This window comes from Taudactylus pleione, unplaced genomic scaffold (genome assembly GCF_031769625.1).
Source record: "Taudactylus pleione unplaced genomic scaffold, aTauple2 ptg000275l, whole genome shotgun sequence".
NCBI lineage: Eukaryota > Metazoa > Chordata > Amphibia > Anura > Myobatrachidae > Taudactylus > Taudactylus pleione.
Genome location: NW_028284677.1, coordinates 3,037,951 through 3,057,500, shown reverse-complemented (window position 1 = coordinate 3,057,500; position 19,550 = coordinate 3,037,951). Strand labels below are relative to the sequence as shown.

General features: G+C 40.8%; 1 protein-coding gene across 1 annotated transcript in view; it reads left to right on the top strand.

Annotated features, from left to right (window-relative positions):
- Positions 1 to 19,550, top strand: part of LYST (lysosomal trafficking regulator) — a 507,705-nt gene that overhangs the window by 89,586 nt on the left and 398,569 nt on the right. The window contains exon 6 of the mRNA XM_088481579.1: positions 11,732 to 11,893. Within this exon, the coding sequence (XP_088337705.1) occupies positions 11,732 to 11,893 (162 nt within the window). The remainder of the gene's footprint in view (positions 1 to 11,731; positions 11,894 to 19,550) is intronic.

Here is a 19,550-nt window from a genome sequence, read left to right as displayed (position 1 = left end):
CTAGTAATCATAGGTTTAACTAATCGATCTTTGAGGTTACGTCCCCGCTTGAAGCTAGCTATTAATTTAGTGTCTTGTAAGCCCAATTCACCATCAGATTGTAATAATGGCCATAATTTTTTAGCGGTCTGATGGATAACTTTGCTCACTGGATTATATTGTATAACCCATGGGAATATCGGTGCAACAGAATTATCTTTTACTTTAGTGAGTAACTGCTCCCTATCATGACTCAACACCTTTGTTTTAGCCTCAATCAGGGACTCCCAACTATATCCTCTCTCAAAGAACTTATTCATCATAGCATTCATTTGAGATTCTGCTGTTAACGGATCTGAAGTAATTCTTTTAATACGTAGTAGTTGAGAATAGGGGAGACCCCTCTTAAGGGGTTCAGGATGAAAACTTCGATTATGTAGGAGATTATTCCGATCAGTGGGCTTCGAGTAAAGAGATGTAACAATACTGCCATTATGAATAACAATTTGGACATCCAGGAAGTTTACCTTAGTATCACTAATAGTACACATCCGAGATATTTGCTGGACACCACTACATTACTATTACAACTTAAGGAGTTACCCATATTGGATGATAACATTTGGCTCTGCAGTATTAATGTAGCTAATTTATATACGGTGATCCCTCATAGTATGGGATTGAGTAGTGTGCAACAATTTCTGTCTGATCATCCTCTGTATAATGGGCCTAGTGTTGACCTTGTTATTTCTTTGCTCTCTGAAATTCTTACAAATTTTTTTTTCTTTTTGACGGGAAGTTCTATCTCCAGTGTGTTGGCTGTGCGATGGGGTCCAGTGTGGCCCCATCGTATGCCAACATTTTCATGTTCGAAGTGGAGCGTGAAATATTCTTTATGGATATATCTAATAATATTGTTTATTATACACGCTTTATAGACGACATTTTGATTTTTTGGAGAGGTAGTAAGGCGTCATTTGAAAAACTAATTGATGACCATAATTGCAGAGATCACCCGGTTAAACTAACGTATACTATTAGTGATACTAAGGTAAACTTCCTGGATGTCCAAATTGTTATTCATAATGGCAGTATTGTTACATCTCTTTACTCGAAGCCCACTGATCGGAATAATCTCCTACATAATCGAAGTTTTCATCCTGAACCCCTTAAGAGGGGTCTCCCCTATTCTCAACTACTACGTATTAAAAGAATTACTTCAGATCCGTTAACAGCAGAATCTCAAATGAATGCTATGATGAATAAGTTCTTTGAGAGAGGATATAGTTGGGAGTCCCTGACTGAGGCTAAAACAAAGGTGTTGAGTCATGATAGGGAGCAGTTACTCACTAAAGTAAAAGATAATTCTGTTGCACCGATATTCCCATGGGTTATACAATATAATCCAGTGAGCAAAGTTATCCATCAGACCGCTAAAAAATTATGGCCATTATTACAATCTGATGGTGAATTGGGCTTACAAGACACTAAATTAATAGCTAGCTTCAAGCGGGACATAACCTCAAAGATCGATTAGTTAAACCTATGATTACTAGTACTAAAGAAACACACCCTAGTAATTTCTTGAAAGGTAGGAATGGATGCTATAGATGCTCTTGCACTACGTGTGGTTTCCTGATTACAGGAGATACTTTTAGCCATCCTCATTCTGGTAGGCTGTATCACATCCGCCATAGATTAACATGTTCATCTAAGTTTGTGGTGTATCAGATCATCTGCCCGTGTGGGCTATCGTACATAGGAAAGACCGAACGCACTTTTAAGGAACGCATGGCAGTCCATAGATCTGCTATTAGAAGTGCTCTGAATACAGGGCATAGCAATCAACCCGTTGCTAGACACTTCTATAATGCCCAACATTCGTTAACATCACTTAGGTACAGAATGATAGACCATGTGCCCCTCTCTATTCGAGGTGGTAATCGTGGTTTAAAGTTATTGCAAATTGAAAGCAAATGGATATACCGATTAGGGACCCTTGCTCCTAAGGGACTTAATGAACATTCCGGATTCCATCACTTTATATAGCTGTACATTGTTATTGGGTGGTGTCATTAGTTTATTATGTTATATTATGTAGTGTGGTTCATTCCTATGTCTTAGGTTGTACTTTCTGGTTTGCATATTCGAGTAACATGTGAGTGATTATACCTATTACTTCTTAGATTAGCGCACTTATGGTATTGTTGCAGCATTTAGTGTAAATTTGATTATGGGTATTGGTTAATAATATCTCTAGACGTATTATTACATGTGATTGTATTTTACCAGTCTTCCAGCAGCTATATTTAGATTAGTACATATTGTTATTGGGTTATTATCGCACAGCATGTAGCGGCGCTGAAGTTTTATTGCACTTTGTATATGTTTTTTTTGTAACCATGGGGATGGTAGTCACACATGACTCATCGCGCGCGGTGATGTCATCATTATGCGCGGCAGACACGCACGCGCTGCCCAGCTGTTTGGGCAATGATACACGTGGTGGTGAGTAGATTGTATTTAAACTTTGTCTGTATGTCATATCACTTAAGCCTGATGACAGTGCTACAACAAAGGCACTGAAACGTTGCTATATTATGCCGTTATCTTGGTCTATTATTAAGAACATGGAGTGCTGCACCTTCTGTCGGTGTGTGTATATATATATATATATATATATATATATGTATATGTGTGTATGTATGTGTATATATGTGTGTGTGTGTATATGTATATGTGTGTGTGTGTGTGTATGTATATATATATATATATATATATATATATATAATATGTTATAGTCAAGCAGCGGTCCGGCACTCCCAATAGCAGACACAATATATAGAGGTGCCCTCACGTTTAGAAAGTATGACCATGCGAAGGTGCGGCACTCTCAATAAATAAAACACGACAACTGTGTCTTGGTTATCAACGTTTCAGTACATTGACGTACTATCTTCAGGATAAAAGTATATACAGTGAGTTCTTACCTTAAATACTACACCACTAGTGACAAGCATGCCGGGAGCGGGACCTGCCTCGTCCGGAGTCGGCTATAGATGACGTCATCACGTCCGCACCATCGCGGGCGTGTGACGGAGTGCATGCCCATCACCAGGCAACCAAAACAAACAAATAGAATCCAGTGCTGCAATCGGTATACAATAGAAAGAGCAATGTCAGAAATAGACATATACACAGAGAAGACACAGACAAATACACACCAAATACACAAAAAGATCAACATAATCAAAACATTAAAGATATATAGCAAAAATGCAATCCATTAATAAATCAATCACCAATTAGAAGCAGGATAATGTGATGGAATCATTCAAACCTCTTGGGGAGATGACGTCCAAGCGGTGAATTCACCTTGCTTCACATTGAAGTAAAAGACAACCGCGATCACCACCCCTCTTAGGCAGTGGGATGTGGTCAATCAGGCGATAACTCAAACTGGCAAGATTGTGTCCAAATTCAAGGAAATGGCGTGCTACAGGTTGTTCACTCATACCGTTAGCCAGCGCTACTCTAATACTAGAGCGATGCAACACCATATGCTCCTTGAATTTGCGCTGGGTTTTGCCAATATATTACAACCCGCATGGGCACAAAATTTGATAAATGACATGCGTACAATTACAGGTCAAATAATACAATATCTCATATTTTTTTCCGGATTGCGGGTGATAAAAACAACTTCCCGCAATGAGATTCCTGCAATAACGCCTGAACACTTAAAACAACCTAGCCTTTGAGTCGCTAAAAAGTGCTTAGTTTATCAATGGAGATGTCTGCCTTAACCAGGAGGTCACGCAAGTTACTCCCCCTAGAGTAACAAGTCATTATTCTAGTATCGGACAGAGGCAAAGCATCATCACTGCTGACAATTGCCCAATGTTTCTTAGTGATGTTATTGATTTCAGTGGATCTGACATTATAGCGTTTGACCCAAGGCAACGTATTTCTTCTATTCCATTTCAAATTCTTGTTCAATAATGCAGCTCTGTACAATGCTAAAACTCTGCCTTTAGTATGCAGCAATACAGTTCCTGTTTCATCATTATCGTAGGGTCACCTGATAACCTGCAATACGTAGTTGTATCACTTAGTTGTCGCAAAATCTTAGCCATATAGTCATCACGATCCTGCAGCACTATCGCGCCGCCTTTATCGGCTGGGCGGATAATTATTTCCTTATTGCTGGATAATGTTTTAAGATCTAATCGTTCTTGAGGTGTCAGATTAGGATGAAAATTACTAGGAGCTTTAACAATTTCCGGAAAAAAATATGAGATATTGTATCATTTGACCTGTAATAGTACGCATGTTATTTATCAAATTTTGTGCCCATGCGGGTTGTCATATATTGGCAAAACCCAGCGCAAATTCAAGGAGCGTATGGCGTTGCATCGCTCTAGTATTAGAGCAGCGCTGGCTAACGGTATGAGTGAACAACCTGTAGCACGCCATTTCCTTGGATTTGGACACAATCTTGCCAGTTTGAGTTATCGCCTGATTGACCACATCCCACTGCCTAAGAGGGGTGGTGATCGCGGTTGTCTTTTACTTCAATGTGAAGCAAGGTGGATTCACCGCTTGGACGTCATCTCCCCAAGAGGTTTGAATGATTCCATCACATTATCCTGCTTCTATTTGGTGATTGATTTATTAATGGATTGCATTTTTGCTATATATCTTTAATGTTTTGCTATATATCTTTAATGTTTTGATTATGTTGATATTTTTGTGTATTTGGTGTGTATTTGTCTGTGTCTTCTCTGTATATATGTCTTTCTGACATTGCTCTTTCTATTGTATTCCGATTGCAGCGCTGGATCCTATTTGTTTGTTTTGGTTGCCTGGTGATGGGCATGCACTCCGTCACACGCCCGCGACGGTGCGGACGTGATGACGTCATTTATAGCAGACTCCGGACGGGTGGCTGGTCCCGCTCCCGGTGTGGTTGTCACTAGTGGTGTAGTATTTAAGGTAAGAACTCACTGTATATACTTTTATCCTGAAGATAGTACGTCAATGTACTGAAACGTTGATAACCAAGACACAGTTGTCGTGTTTTATTTGAGAGTGCCGCACCTTCGCATGGTTATATATATATATAATTTTTTTTTAAGTGCCTTGCAAGGGATTCACCCCCCTTGGCTTTTTATCCTTTTTCTGTTACATTACAACCTGTAATTTATTTATTTATTTATTTTTAATATGGATTGTATGTGATGGATCTTCACAAAATAGTCTAATTTGGTGAAGTGAAATAAGAAAAAAATATATAAAAATAATCTTTATAAATAAAATTCTGAAAATTGGCATGTGCTTATGTAATCGCCCCCTTTGCTATGAAGCCCCTCAAAAGTTCTGGCTGAACTAATTACCTTCAGAAGTCACATAATTAGTTAAATGAAGTCCACCTGTGTGAAATCTAAGTGTCACATGATCTGTCAGTATAAACACACCTTTTCTGAAAGGCCCCAGAGGCTGCAAACGCCATTAAGCAAGAGGCATCACACCATGAAGACCAAGGAGCTCTCCAAACAAGTCAGGGACAAAGTTGTACAATTCTGGGTTGGGTTATAAAAAAAAAAAAAAAATATCCAAATCTTTGATGATCCCCCAGAGCACCATCAAATCTATCATCATCATCAAATGGAAAGAACATAGGACCTCGTTCAGAGTCGGTCGTTGCGGCCGCACGGTCGTAAGGTAAAGGGGGCCGGATATGCAAATGAAGCGCTCGCAAGTTGCGTCGTTAAGATGGGATCGTTAGCTGGACGAGCGAGGGGAGGATCCGGCCGTAAGACTAAAAATACGCCCCCTTCTCGTTCGCATTACACGTCATCTCCGGGCATGTAAGGATTAATCGAGACCATCGGGAACCATCGGAGTTGCTCGTAGAGCTTAAGGTTAACCATACCCTCTCTTAAGCACTACGATCAAGTCAGTGTCAAAACCTCCCATGTCACATATGCCATGACACTACTTAGTTAATTATGCACTCCCATAAAACGCCGTTTGCATAGTCAGGCACGCCTGCGTTCGGATCTCCACTCCCCCGTTCACAAGCACCTTCCCCTGTTACCACCCACAAACACCTCATTCTGTCACTCAAACTAACGACCTGGCTGTGTTCAAGGAGAGAGCAATTTCTGATTGTAATAGCTAGTTTGCGCACGCGCATTGCGAATTTTACGCATGCGCAGTTTAGCGAAGATGGGTGGCGTACGACCGAGCGGCCGCAACGACAGACTCTGAATGAGGTCCATAGTACCACTACAAACCTGCCAAGAGAGGGCCGCCCACCAAAACTCACAGACCGGGCAAGGAGGGCATTAATCAGACAGGCAGCACTGAGACCAAAGGTTACCCTGAAGGAGCTGCAGAGTTCCACAGCAGAGACTGGTGTATCTGTGCATATGACCAAAATAAGTCGTACAATCCATAGAACTGGGCTTTATGGAAGAGTGGCCAGAAAAAGCCATTACTTAGTGATAAAAAATAAGAAGACACGATTTGAGTTTGCCAATTTTTGGCGTGTGTGTCACGCTGAAACAGCTATCGGGCTGAAGGCTGTGTGTTCCCACTGAGGAGGACGGACTGGCAGTTTATCAGACCACCCTGTCTAGTGCTAAGTACTTATTTTATACTGTCATGCCTCTTTGTGAGTTGTGGGCAAACACAATCTGTGTATGCACTTTTTTTCAGGCTGCTAATTTCTCTACAAATACTTTTTTTTTTGCAATTAATATGGATGTGCTAGGTCTTTGTCTGGACTTTGTGAATACATTTAAGTGCCATGCACTTCAATAATTGGTGTATTGGTGTGTGCAGCTGGTTTCTGTATTATATGTATGTGTATAATATATACATATATCTATATGTGTGTGTATATATGCGTATATGTTTGTGTATGTATATGTGTGCATATATGAAGAACCGCACACACTTTATAGAAAAAGTAATGGGTGCAAGGTCATAGTATAAATAGAAATGAGTGTCCCCTCCTGTTGCCAGCAAAGGAATCCACCAGCACTGCAAATGTTTAATGCAAAAATAGAAAAATAGGTTTAATGTGCTAAGAAAAAGAAATTAAAAAAGCAATTGGGTCATCATACAGAATGTCAGAACATCATACCATACTGTATATGTATCTGTATGTAATATATATATATATATATATATATATATATTATAATATAATGTATATTTGTGGCAGTGTCAACAGAGATGGCACTGGTGAGCAGCTGATATGTGGCAATATCACCAGAGGTGGCACTGGTGAGCAGCAGATTCTGTGTGGGGCAGGTGAGGTCTGCCCACACACAGTGGAAAAGCATTTTGGAAAGATGGCTAATTGCTGCCTGGTGGAGAGAGCTCAGGTGTGAGCTGGCGAGAAGGCAGACCAGTCAGGCTGCTGGGGACAGTCTAGGTGAGACTGTAGCAGCCAGGAGAGCCCAGTGAAGCTAAGCGAGCCATTGGGGGGCCAGGAGGCCTGAGTCCGGGTCTTGCAGGAGGCAAGGGGGAGGACCATCAAACTCTCAGACTGTGGTACTATAAAGCAGTGAGGCTGCAGGCTAAGGAAGCTATATCAGGCCAGGAGGCCAGGGTCCAATTCTGCACGTGGCAGGAAGGACCCCCATTTACAGAGTCTGTGTTGGCAGACTAGCTGCACCCTTATAAAGAGGGCTCAAGAAGTGAGCTAGTGCCCTAAGAGGAGGGTTAGGTTGTTTATTATTTTATTGTTTCCTGAGTACCATGCTGAAGTAAAGCACTATGTTCATTTGTATGCTGGAAACCTGTGCGTGGACCCTCATTTCACAATAAAGCAGGTCTCTCCTTTTTAATATGGAAAAATATCCTTTTGGTTTTATTTCACCCAGCACAGTCCAGTGTTACCAGTCGCAGTACATATCTTTAAGCATCTTTATTAAGCCACATCTGTGTTGTCAAAGTTTCGGTCATCTCTCTGACTGTTCCCAAGACCACCAACATATATACCTCCTGCCACTCCCAACAAGACACAATTAACACTTACCCAGCGCTGGTATAAAACAGGCATCCACTATTCATTAACTCTAGCATCTGACTCCCTTTAATCTGATTCCTCCACATGCTATTTCTTGTTCAGTGTCTCAATATGCATTTTGGCTGGAACTCTCCAGCTATTATGTGTGTTCAGCTGAACACATCCGCAAGGACTTCATCTCCCATCAGCCGCTGCAATATCTCCTGCATACCAGTCAGATCTCTTCACCAACCTACTGTGCATGCTCAATGGCTAAGACTACATAAGTCACCACTTCCTGCGTTCCACTCTAGGCCGCATCACTTTTCGTGTCTCATATTCTGCAGTTCTTCGGGTTATCGATCCATTACCAATGGCACCAGACAGGAATGTCCCCTCTCCCCCTTAATCTTTGCCCTGATCATTGAGCCTCTAGCCTCCCTTGTTTACCTTAACCCTAACATCAGGGTTTTGCAGGTAGGCAACATCTCTAAAATTGCCCTTTTCGCGGACGACATTCTCCTTACGCTTACTCAACTTAGGATCTCTTTACCCAACCTTTAAAACCTCCTGGACAATTATAGTGCACTTTCCAGGTCCAAAATCAATTACTCTAAATCGGAGGCCATGCTTCTTCACGTCCCACCTCAGGACGCCAAATCCCTTTTAAGTCTTTTTTATAATTTTAAATGGCAACATAAAAAACTTAAATACCTTGGGATTTTCCTGACTTCTCGCTATGACTTAATATATCGGGAAAACTTTCCACAACTTTTACAAAACTACATGCAGACCTGACCTCTTGGAAGAAACTGATCTTTTTGTGGCTGGTTAGAATCATCTATGTCAAAATGAATATTCTTCCTAAATGGCTCTATCTATTGTAGAGGGTGGCAGTCGGGAAGCCGAGGGACGTAATCCCAACCGCCAGCTTCCCGGCTGTCTAATCCCGGCAAGGGTCTAAAGACAGGCATCGAAATATCAACACCTGTCATTAGACATACGCCGGGAGACCGACACCCAGCATGCGCGCGGCGGGAGGGGGGGTTTAGGTTTAGGATGCCCGGGGGGACTTAGGGTTAAGCACCTCCCCCCTGGGAGGCTAGGGTCAGGCTAGGGGAAGGGGGGATTAAGGTTAGACACCTCTAAGGGAGGGTTAAGGTTAGAATAGGTTAGCAAATACTTACCTTAGGACGATCAGGATTTTCACTGCTGCCGGGATGCCGCTGTCCATTCTAGACACTCCCTATAGCTGTTCCCCATTCTCTCCTCCATAGAATCCAGAATAGCATTACCAGCTTTATTTGGAATGTCAAACCCCCCAGGTTATCCTCCACCATCCTTGAAAAGCCTATTTCTGGGGGCAGTAGGGGTCTTCCAGATTTAAAACTCTATTACTTGACTACCCACTTCTCCCAAATTGCTTCCTCCTATTCTCTTTCTGGAACAACCGCCAGGCATGACATTGAAGCCAGCCTTATTAACCTCCCGGATCTGTCCTCTCTGGGGCTTCCAAAAGATGCACCTCCTCCAGCCTCCCTCTTACTCTTAAATTTCTACTACATCTGTGGAATCTATACTCCATTAAGTTCTCATCACATCTCTCATATCTCTCTTTACACCCATATGGAGCAATCCCTGTTTTCCACTGGGCCTACAAACGACCCGCATGACTCGGTGGACACATCTGACCCTTACGTTTCCTGTGGATTTTAGTGCTGGCGGGCTTTGGCTTTCCTTCTCAGATCTACAGTCAAACTCCTACCCAACCCCTCCGCCCCTTTGATTACTGTCAAATACAGAACTTTCTCGAATCTATGTCACAAGATTCACTTCTACGTACCCTCACCCCTTTGAACGTTTCTGTGGGTTCCACCCAATGTCCAAGGGAATGATTTCCCAAATTTATGGTATACTCATTGATGCTACTATTTACACTCGAAACCCACATGAATCTTCTTGGGAGGTGGACCTTGGCCCTCCACCAGACGAGGAATCTTGGGACGACATGAAACAAGCTGTTGCCAAATCCTCCGTTTCCACAGAGCTTAAGGAAACATCATACAAATTATATTACCGCTGGTACTATACCTTGGTAAGACTCTCACAAATGTTTCTTTACGCCTCAACCCTCTCCTGGAGAAATTGTGGCCTCTTACCCATATCTGGTGGAAATGCCCAGTCCTTAATACTTTCTTGACATCAATCCATGCCCTTATAAACAAGCTATTTGAAGCTCCGACCCCACGGGACCCATGGATTCTTCTACTATGCTACCCTCCTCCCGATCTTTCTAAGCGTTCCCAGAAGTTGCTGTCCCATATTCTAGTAGCTGCCAAAAAATGAATAGCTCGCAACTGGAAAACCCTCACCCGTCCTCTCTTTCTGCCTTAAAATCACAAATTTGGCATATTGCAGCATTGGAGAGTATCACTATATCCATGATAGGGGCCATCTGTTCACCCAAGTGTGGGCTCCATGGTTCTCCTGCGAGGGTACCCTTCACTATTCACCCCTATACTTCCTCCATTGGACCCATGCACGATGGGGAGAGCTATTCTCCCTGCCTCACCCCTCCTTGCTCTATTACTTTGGATAAGTATTTTTCTTTGTCTATATAATATTTTCTATGCATCCTCAAGATGTTCTGATTTCTTAAGATGTCCTGTCCCCCCCCCTCCCTTACACCTCCACTGCCCCGCCGCCTGCCCCCTTGTACCCTGTTTTCTATTGATTCTGTTTATATGTTTTGATTTCCATTTGTATTTTTTTTTTTTTTACGTATGTGTTTGAAAATGTGGCTTATTTTTGAGGCTATTTGCACTTCTATGTATGCTTATATGCTCAGTCTGTATACTCTCAAGAGCTCTTTAAATAAAGAACTAAAAAAAAACATGTTTGGCTTACCAACTCAAAAAGGAAATAATTGTACATAACCCTTCACAAAAAAAACAACCCCTAATCCCCAATTCTGCACTTTTTTTCACCACCTAAACAGTGGTGAAAACTTATCCCCGTTTCTTTACAAATGCTTTTTTACACCTACGAAAAGTCTTTGTACAGTAATTGAATATGGGGATAAGTGAAACAGGCGAAAATGACGTCATCCCCGACGTCACCCGTTTTCGCAGGCTACTGTACTTGAATATAGCCCTTAGATGCATTTCCGGCAAAAGGCACCCGATGCTAGCAGAGTAACACGTGATTTGGTGGCTCACTCATGCCAGACAAGTCACGCTGCGTGGCATATTGATGCTAGATGTATGAGGACACATCTGTAGCTCAGGTTTGGTACCTGGTACACATCACTTATATTATTTTTTTCTAATTAATTTGTGTTTGGCAAGTATGAATTTACAACTGCAGTGTGACACATCATTCCTTCCTAGGCCACTTTCAAGGTCTTTGCTAAAGCTTATTTTTGCACTCTGAATTTAGAAACCACTTTCTTATTAGTTAAAAGTACAAAATACAAAGCTTCAGGGTATAGGAAAACTAGTTTAAATCTTCTAAATTTACCAGCAAACTGCTGCAGGTAACAAAATAACCTGCAGCAGTTTACTGCATCTCTTGGCACTTCTAGCCCTGCTTTTTCTAACTTTTCTTGTAGTTTTATTTAGCCCCAAACCAAGAATGTATTGATGTTTATATTGTAAAGAAATGGATGTGCTGTCTGTTTATTGTAATAATCTGACATTTGTTTTGTGACCAGCATTTTTTTCATCCTAGAATTTGTCTATTCAGCATCTAATGCTTGAAATTCAGGAGCTTCTTGCAAAATCAAGAATACTTCAAACCAACCTTGGCCCACATATTTGTGATTGTCTGCTCCATATTGCTGTGTCAAATTTTTCTTTTGTGTCTGATAGTTTTGAGGAGCAAAAAGAAAAGGTAAGAGATCTATGGTGTAGACAGCAAATATTGTAATATAAGGATTTTTAAATGATTAATCTAATCAATCAAGTTGACCTACAATGAAAATCATCTTAACATTGGCATTTGTATATAGGGTTTGCATACTATGGCTATTCAACTCATTTTTTAGTGTGGTAATTTGTCGTGTCCTACAATTTACATATGTATAACACCAGTTGAAGAGCTACACTTCACAAATAAATTTCAATAAACTAGGGTACTTGGTCAATGACAAAATAATGAATAAAGAAAAAAAAAATTAAATAAAAAAAAATAAATATATATATATATACACACATACAAACACACACACACACTGGTGGCCAAAATTGCGGACACATTTTGAAATTTGAATGTTCTTCAACTTTGAAAGCTTATAAAAACTGTTTCACTTTACTCAGTGCAATGACTCGTATATCAAGTTAAAGGAAATGTAATGCTGAATTCAACACAATAATTTGCATTACAAGGGAAGTTATGCTACTTTCAGTCAGACAGAGAAGCACAGATGCGTTAGATTCAAAAAGCGGATTGTAGTAACAGCTACTACCACCAGCCAATCGGAATCGTCGTTCTGAGGACCAATCAGTTATCGTTTATGAGCAGATGTAAGGTCATGTTCAAAGGTGGAAAAGGTCAATTTGGCTGTTTCATTTTGCAGAATAAAGTTGGTTACTGAAGTGCAATTATGGTTGGATGTTTGTGTGTATTGTTTAGTGCTATTGACGGTGTAAAAAATAAATACAACAATGTCATCCAGGCAAAGTGGTGACTGGTCACCCAGGAAGAGATCCAGGATTGTGGTGTTACATGAAAATGGTCTTTCGTATGCAGCAATTGCGAGAGAAGTTGAAGGGAATGTGACAACATCAGGAGTACGAAAGTTTTGTTTACGCTATCAGGAAACACAATCTATACAAAACAAAGCAGGAAATGGTCGGAAAAAGTGCACAACAGCTGTTGATAGAATAAAACGAATTTGTGGATGTCCTCTGCGGCCATTAGCAGTGACCTGAGTGCAACTAGTGTTTCTGTCAGTGCAAGAATGGTACGGAGAAGACTAACGGAGGTTTACCTAAAAGGTAGGATTCCCCGGAAAAAGCCATTGCTGAATAAAAAGCAGCAGCAGAAATGAATACAGTGGGCAAAAGAACACATTGCATGGACAGAAGGTCAGTGGAAACAAGTCATATGGAGTGACGAAACTAAGATTTTGATATTAGGCCGTGATGGGAGAAAATATCGCAGACGTCACATCGGGGAAGAGGTACATCCAGATTGCATTCAAGCAACAACAAAGAATCCTACAAGTGTTATGATCTGGGCATGTATGACAGCAGATGCTGTAGGCCGCCTTTATGTCATAGATGGCACACTGAACAGCAGATTACATTGACACCATCCTACAACCAAAACTTCTACCTTATATCAGGGATCTTTTTCCAGATAATGCCCCATTTTTTTTCCCATCAGGATTCAGCTCCCTGCCACACTGCATGGATATGCAAATAGTGGTTCATAGAGAATGACATGCAGGTGCTGGGATGGCCAGGAAATAGCCCAGACCTGAACCCCATAGAACATTTGTGGTTCAGTTTGAAAAAACTGGTACATCTGAGGCGTCCATCCAATAAACGTCCATCCAATAAAAGACAATTAATTGAGGCTATAATTGGCTCATGGCACCACATAATAAAGAAGGAAGAGCTCCAAACCCTGGTTGGCTCAATGCCATGTCGCTGTACTGCTGTCTTGAAAAATAAAGGATACCCAACGAAATACTGATAGGACAGTAACATCATAAGTACACAGGGATTTTCACCCTAAGTGTTGTTTTCACTGCATAACTTCCCTTGTGATGCAAATATTTGACCTCTGTTTATTGTGTTGAATTCAGCATTAATCATTGCACCGCATGAAGTGTAACAGTTTTTATAAGCATTCGAAGTTGAAAAACATTCAAATTTCAAAAAGTGTCCGCAAATTTGGACACCACTGTGTGTGTGTGTGTGTGTGTATGTATATATGTATGTGTGCATATATATATATATATATATATATATCTATATATATATATATATATATATATATATATATATATATCCAGTCAAAAGTTTGGACACACCTTCTCATTCAATGGTTTTTATTTATTTAAATTATTTTCGACATAGTAGATTAATGCTATGAAAGAACACATGTGGAATTATGTTGTCAACAAAAAAGTGTTAAATCAAAATATGTTTTATATTTTAGATTCCTCAAAGTATCCCCCTTTTGCTTGGATGACAGCTTTGCACACTCTTGGCATTCTCTCAAACAGCTTCATGAGGTAGTCTCCTGGAATGGTTTTCCAACAGTCTTGAAGGAGTTCCCAGAGGTGCTGAGCACTTGTTGGCTGCTTTTCCTTCACTCTGCGGTCCAACTCATCCCAAACCAGCTCAATTGGGTTTAGGTCTGGTGATTGTGGAGGCCATGTCATTTGACACAGCACTCCATCAGTTTCCTTCTTGCTCAAGTAGCCCTTACATAGCCTGGAGGTGTGTTTGGGGTCATTGTCTTGTTGAAAAACAAATGATGGTCCCAGTAAGCACAAACCAGATGGGATGGCATGGTGCTGCAGAATGCTGTGGTAGCCATGCTGGTTAAGTGTGCCTTGAATTTTGAATAAATCAGCAACAGTGTCACCAGCAAAGCACCATCACACCTCCTCTTCCATGCTTCACAGTGGGAACCACACATGCAAAAACCATCTGCTCACTTTCTCTGCGTCTCAGAAATACACGGCGGTTGGAACCAAAAATCTGTACTTTGGTCTAATGAGTCCAAATTTGAGATTTCCACTGGTCTAATGTCCATTCCTTGTGTTTCTTGGCCCAAATAATTCTCTTCTTCTTGTTGTTCATCTTCAGTATAGGCTTCTTCGCAGCAATACTAACATGAAGGCCAGATTCATGCAGTCTCCTCTGAACAGTTGATGTTGAGATTTGTCTGCTACTTGAACTTTGTGAAGACTTTATGTGGTCTCTAATCTGATGTGCTGTTAAGTAGTGGTTTCTGAGGCTGGTAACTCTAATGAACTTCTCCTCTGCAGCAGAGGTAACTCTTGGTCTTCCTTTCCTGGGGCGGTCCTCATGAGAGCCAGTTTCATCATAGCGTTTGATGGTTTTTGCAACTGCACTTGAGGATACATTCAAAGTTCTTGAAATTTTCTGTATCGACTGACCTTCATGTCTTAAAGTAATGATGGACTGTCGTTTCTGGTGCCATAATATGGATTACGACAGGAGTCAAATAGTGGTGTCCACTGTGTACTAACCCTACCTCTGCACAACACAACTGATGGTCTCAAACACATTAAGAAGGCAAGTAATGCCACAGATTGACTCTTGACAAGGCACACCTATTAATTCAAAACTATTCCAGGAGACTATCTCATGAAGCTGATTGAGAGAATACCAAGAGTGTGCAAAGCTGTCATCCAAGCAAAAGGGGGATACTTTGAGGAATCTAAAATATAAAACATATTTTGATTTGTTTAACACTTTCTGTTTACAACATAATTCCATATGTGTTCTTTCATAGTTTTGATGTCTTCAGTATTAATCTACTATGTTGAAAATAATTGAAATAAACAAAAACTATTGAATGAGAAGGTGTGTCCAAAACACTAATAAATAAATAAAAACAGATGAATAAAAATGGACACCAATTATCTGCATTTATTTATTGGTGTCGAGAAACTTGTTAGTTGATATATACCCCCACTCCATGGATTTCTCAGGACCAGGCTGACTAAATTTTGAGCAGCCGACTTAATTACCAATCAGTGTGCCAGCTCTTCAACTTTTCTGATACCTACCGCAGCATCCTTACCGCAGCAGACAGTTTCATCTGGACCACAGGAAAGTCCTCTCCATGCACAGCGGCATACTCCCAGATACGGACCTGGCAGTGAGTACCTTCCAGCAGTTCTACTGTCACTGTTTCATACGGTAAGACAGGCGGCACACTGGAACTTAACTCACGCACGTGATATAGTAGCTGTGCTCACATTGCCTTTTACTAACTGTCTGTATATTCTGTTTGTCACCGTTTCCATTGCAGTATAGCTACGACATATTAACAGATTATAATTGTTAGCTCTCATCTGGGATATAAGAACATACCATTCTTAAGGAGCTTTTTGGATTTTGCACATGGATCAATATTAATCGCGACTTATCTGTTGATGGCATACACCTATGCACTTATTTTACCAATATATTTAAGGCGGGCTGCCTTTTCTTCTGGATCATCATCTGTGGCCACAGTGTCTATCTATCTAATATATATATATATATATATATATATATATAATATAGCATGCCGATGACGGTGGCACTCCCAATAAAATAGTCGCTAATATTTTATTGAGAGTGCCGCCGCCATCTGCATGCTGTCTAATCTACTTTGCGGAGGGCACCCGCACTATACCTTCCTAGGAAGAGTGTCAAGCCTGTTGAGATATATATCAGTTTTTGCAGTACATACGGATAATTTTTTGGATCATACATTCAACACTAAGCCTGTTGCTATACATTATTCCAATTGCTTTTCTCTGTTATATTATCTGTGGCCGTAATGACCACAATTTCATGTTTACTGTCAGATGATATCATCAGCCATTAGCCTGTTTTCATTTTCTTTTTATATGGTTATTGCTTATTTAATTTTTTTTTCCCCTACAGGTTCTAATTTTGTGTTTTTTATTTTACACTTTTGTGACATTAAATTAATATTGATTGTGATATGATTTAGCGCTCCTAGTCCTTTGTATATTCTCTGTACTGTTAGGGTCCCTTGATGGCCTCTAAGATGACATACAGGCAGCTGAGCCAGTCAGGGCTGGTGGCTGACTCCAGGGATGGCCAGAAAAGGACCCCAGCCCCCTTTCCTTATGCCAGTACAACCCTGAGTCGATAGGATACCAGTGTGCTTGAGTAATTCTTAGAAGCAATATGTTCAGTGCAGTTCTTCTGGGGATTCCATTAAATTTATGATACAGGGGGAGATTTATCAAATTTGGAGAGAGATAAAGTACCAACCAATCAGCTTCTGCCATTTTACAGGTTGTGTTTGAAAAATTACAGTTAGAAGCTGATTGGCACTTCTTTCGCAAGATAGAATTCCCTATTATGATAGATGCAATTTAGCAAAATGTTCTGAATCATTAAAGCCACTTTAGAGATTTTTGGATAGTTTAATATACTCCATAGTAATAGTAAATAACAAAAGAGAGGTCATCGGAGCATACCCAGAGAAGCACACTTCACGTTAGCAACAATGTGAAGATTGAGAAACAAGCCAAAAACTGTGGCTTTGTTAACTATAAACAAGCCAGAGCTTCAAATAACATAATCTGTTTACGAATCTCAACTGAATACTAATGGTTCTAAATCTCTAGTCCAGGCCTAGCCAACCTGTGGCTCTAAAGCTGTTGTGAAACTACAAGTCCCAGCATGCCTTGCCACAGTTTTGCTATTAGGGAATGCTAAAACTCTGGCAAGGCATGCTGGGTCTTGTAGTTTCACAACAGCTGGAGAGCCACAGGTTGGCCAGGCCTGCTCTAGTCTGTGACTTGTCCCCTCAGAACGAGAAAATGCTTCATGCTTTCTCTTTAGGTAGAGTATGGTTATTTGAACGACTTCTGTTACGAGATTATACCAAACTTTTTTGAACCCACCTACACCAGCAAGGAACAGTGACAACATTATTAGACCTACGAAAATTTATTTTGGTTTTATATACTGTAGGATTATCTTTTATAAGCAAACAATCCTGTACATTTTCATTATTTACTTATGTACTTTATGAAATGTGTTCATGTTTTATAACATTACTTCATATAATTTGGCGTCTTGTGTAAAATTACATCCTATGTTATTTAACATTATTTTAGTGCAATTTCTAATCTACTTGGTACCGGCCGCACAGAACTTAGCCCCACCCCTTCCCTGATTGGACCACTGCATGCAGTTTACCACAACAGTGATGTCTATTGATGGTTGCAAGCCATCAATGGTTTCACCCCCAATGGCAATCACTACTATAAATTACATTTATGGCATTACCTTCAAGCTGATAACCTGATGTACTGGAATGTACAGTATGTTTGCAAAAGCATGTCATAACTATATAATTACATTGCATTACTTGATTATACAGTGTTAGATTCACTGGTCATTGTATACAGGCTCCTAACATGCCTATTTATGAATATATACTGTATATTAAAATTTTCAAATTGCAAAAGCAGTGACAGAAAACACCAGCTGATGCCTATTCATTCATGACTATCTGTTTTTCAATGATGGAGGCTCATTCCATAAGTAACATTTAGGCATATTTTTTGTTGTTGTACATCAATAACCGTGCATAATACTGTATAGAAATTACTATACAGTGTACACTTGCTTGCACCATTTATTTAACTGTCACTTGTGTTAATCTGTAATAGTTATACAAATGAATGTCATGATAGACAATAACAAATAATTGCCATATATTTCCTATAATATCAGAGACTAGTTAATGCAAGCAGTACAGTACACACTGCATAGTACATTGGGTAGGGGTGGAGAGTGTATGTGTTGTGTGGTTTTCATATTAAATGCACATAGTAGCCTATGACAAATGGAAAGCAATAATAATGAACAGACAACATATTGCATTTTTTTATAGCTGTAATTGATCCCATAAATATATAAGTTCTATATCGCAGTTAAGTGCACCTCATTATGCCCCATGTGTTTTATAGCACAATAAATGTAAGAAACATATTCCACCTGTATTATTTTTAAACCTTATTTCTACTTCAGGGTCCATAGAAGGTCCACAGGGAGTCCTTGGGGTATAGGTGATGCAGAGTCATCCGGGCACTTTACTCAGTACATTTTTCTCCAAGGATGCAATTGGTCTCCATCTATACCCCTCCCCCGGGCCGCAGGCTCCTCCATTTCGTTGGATGCCCGGCCGGAGTCGGGTCACTGAACACGCAGTGGGGCTGTTTGCTAAACAACCCCTGAAGTATGAAGATTCTTCTAGTACGGCAGCACGGACAGTCCGGTGGAAGTTGGAAGTGACGCGTCGTCACCCCGCTTGCGTACTGTTCCGGGGATCTCGTCGGGCCTCTGGAGTCTTGGCTAGCAAAGACCTTGGAGGATCCCTAGACTGCGGCCGGATGCTACGGTGCAGCAGGTAAGCGACATGCACCGCGGTGGTGCGTGCCGAATCGCACTCTTTTTCTCTCCAGGGCTGGGCATTCCCTGGGGTTGACAGCATATGGAACCAGGCACTGAGTCATGCGCTTCCACAAAGCCGCCTAGGACAGTGGGCTGGAGTTGGCAGGAACACTCCAGCGTCCTAGGGGTTAATCGCTGGCCACTGGAGGCAGCCTTCCCTGTTTCTTCTTCGGGTTCCATAGGAATTACCTTGGGATATATAGTTGGACGGCGTCCGTTGCACCATACAGCAAAGCTTTGGAGCTCCCAGCATGCACTGGTCCTCCCTATATCCCCTACCCCCAGCCACAGGCATTCAGTTGTTTCATTTGGTGGGCGGCAAGACACACCTATTTATTTTTTTTCTTACCTTA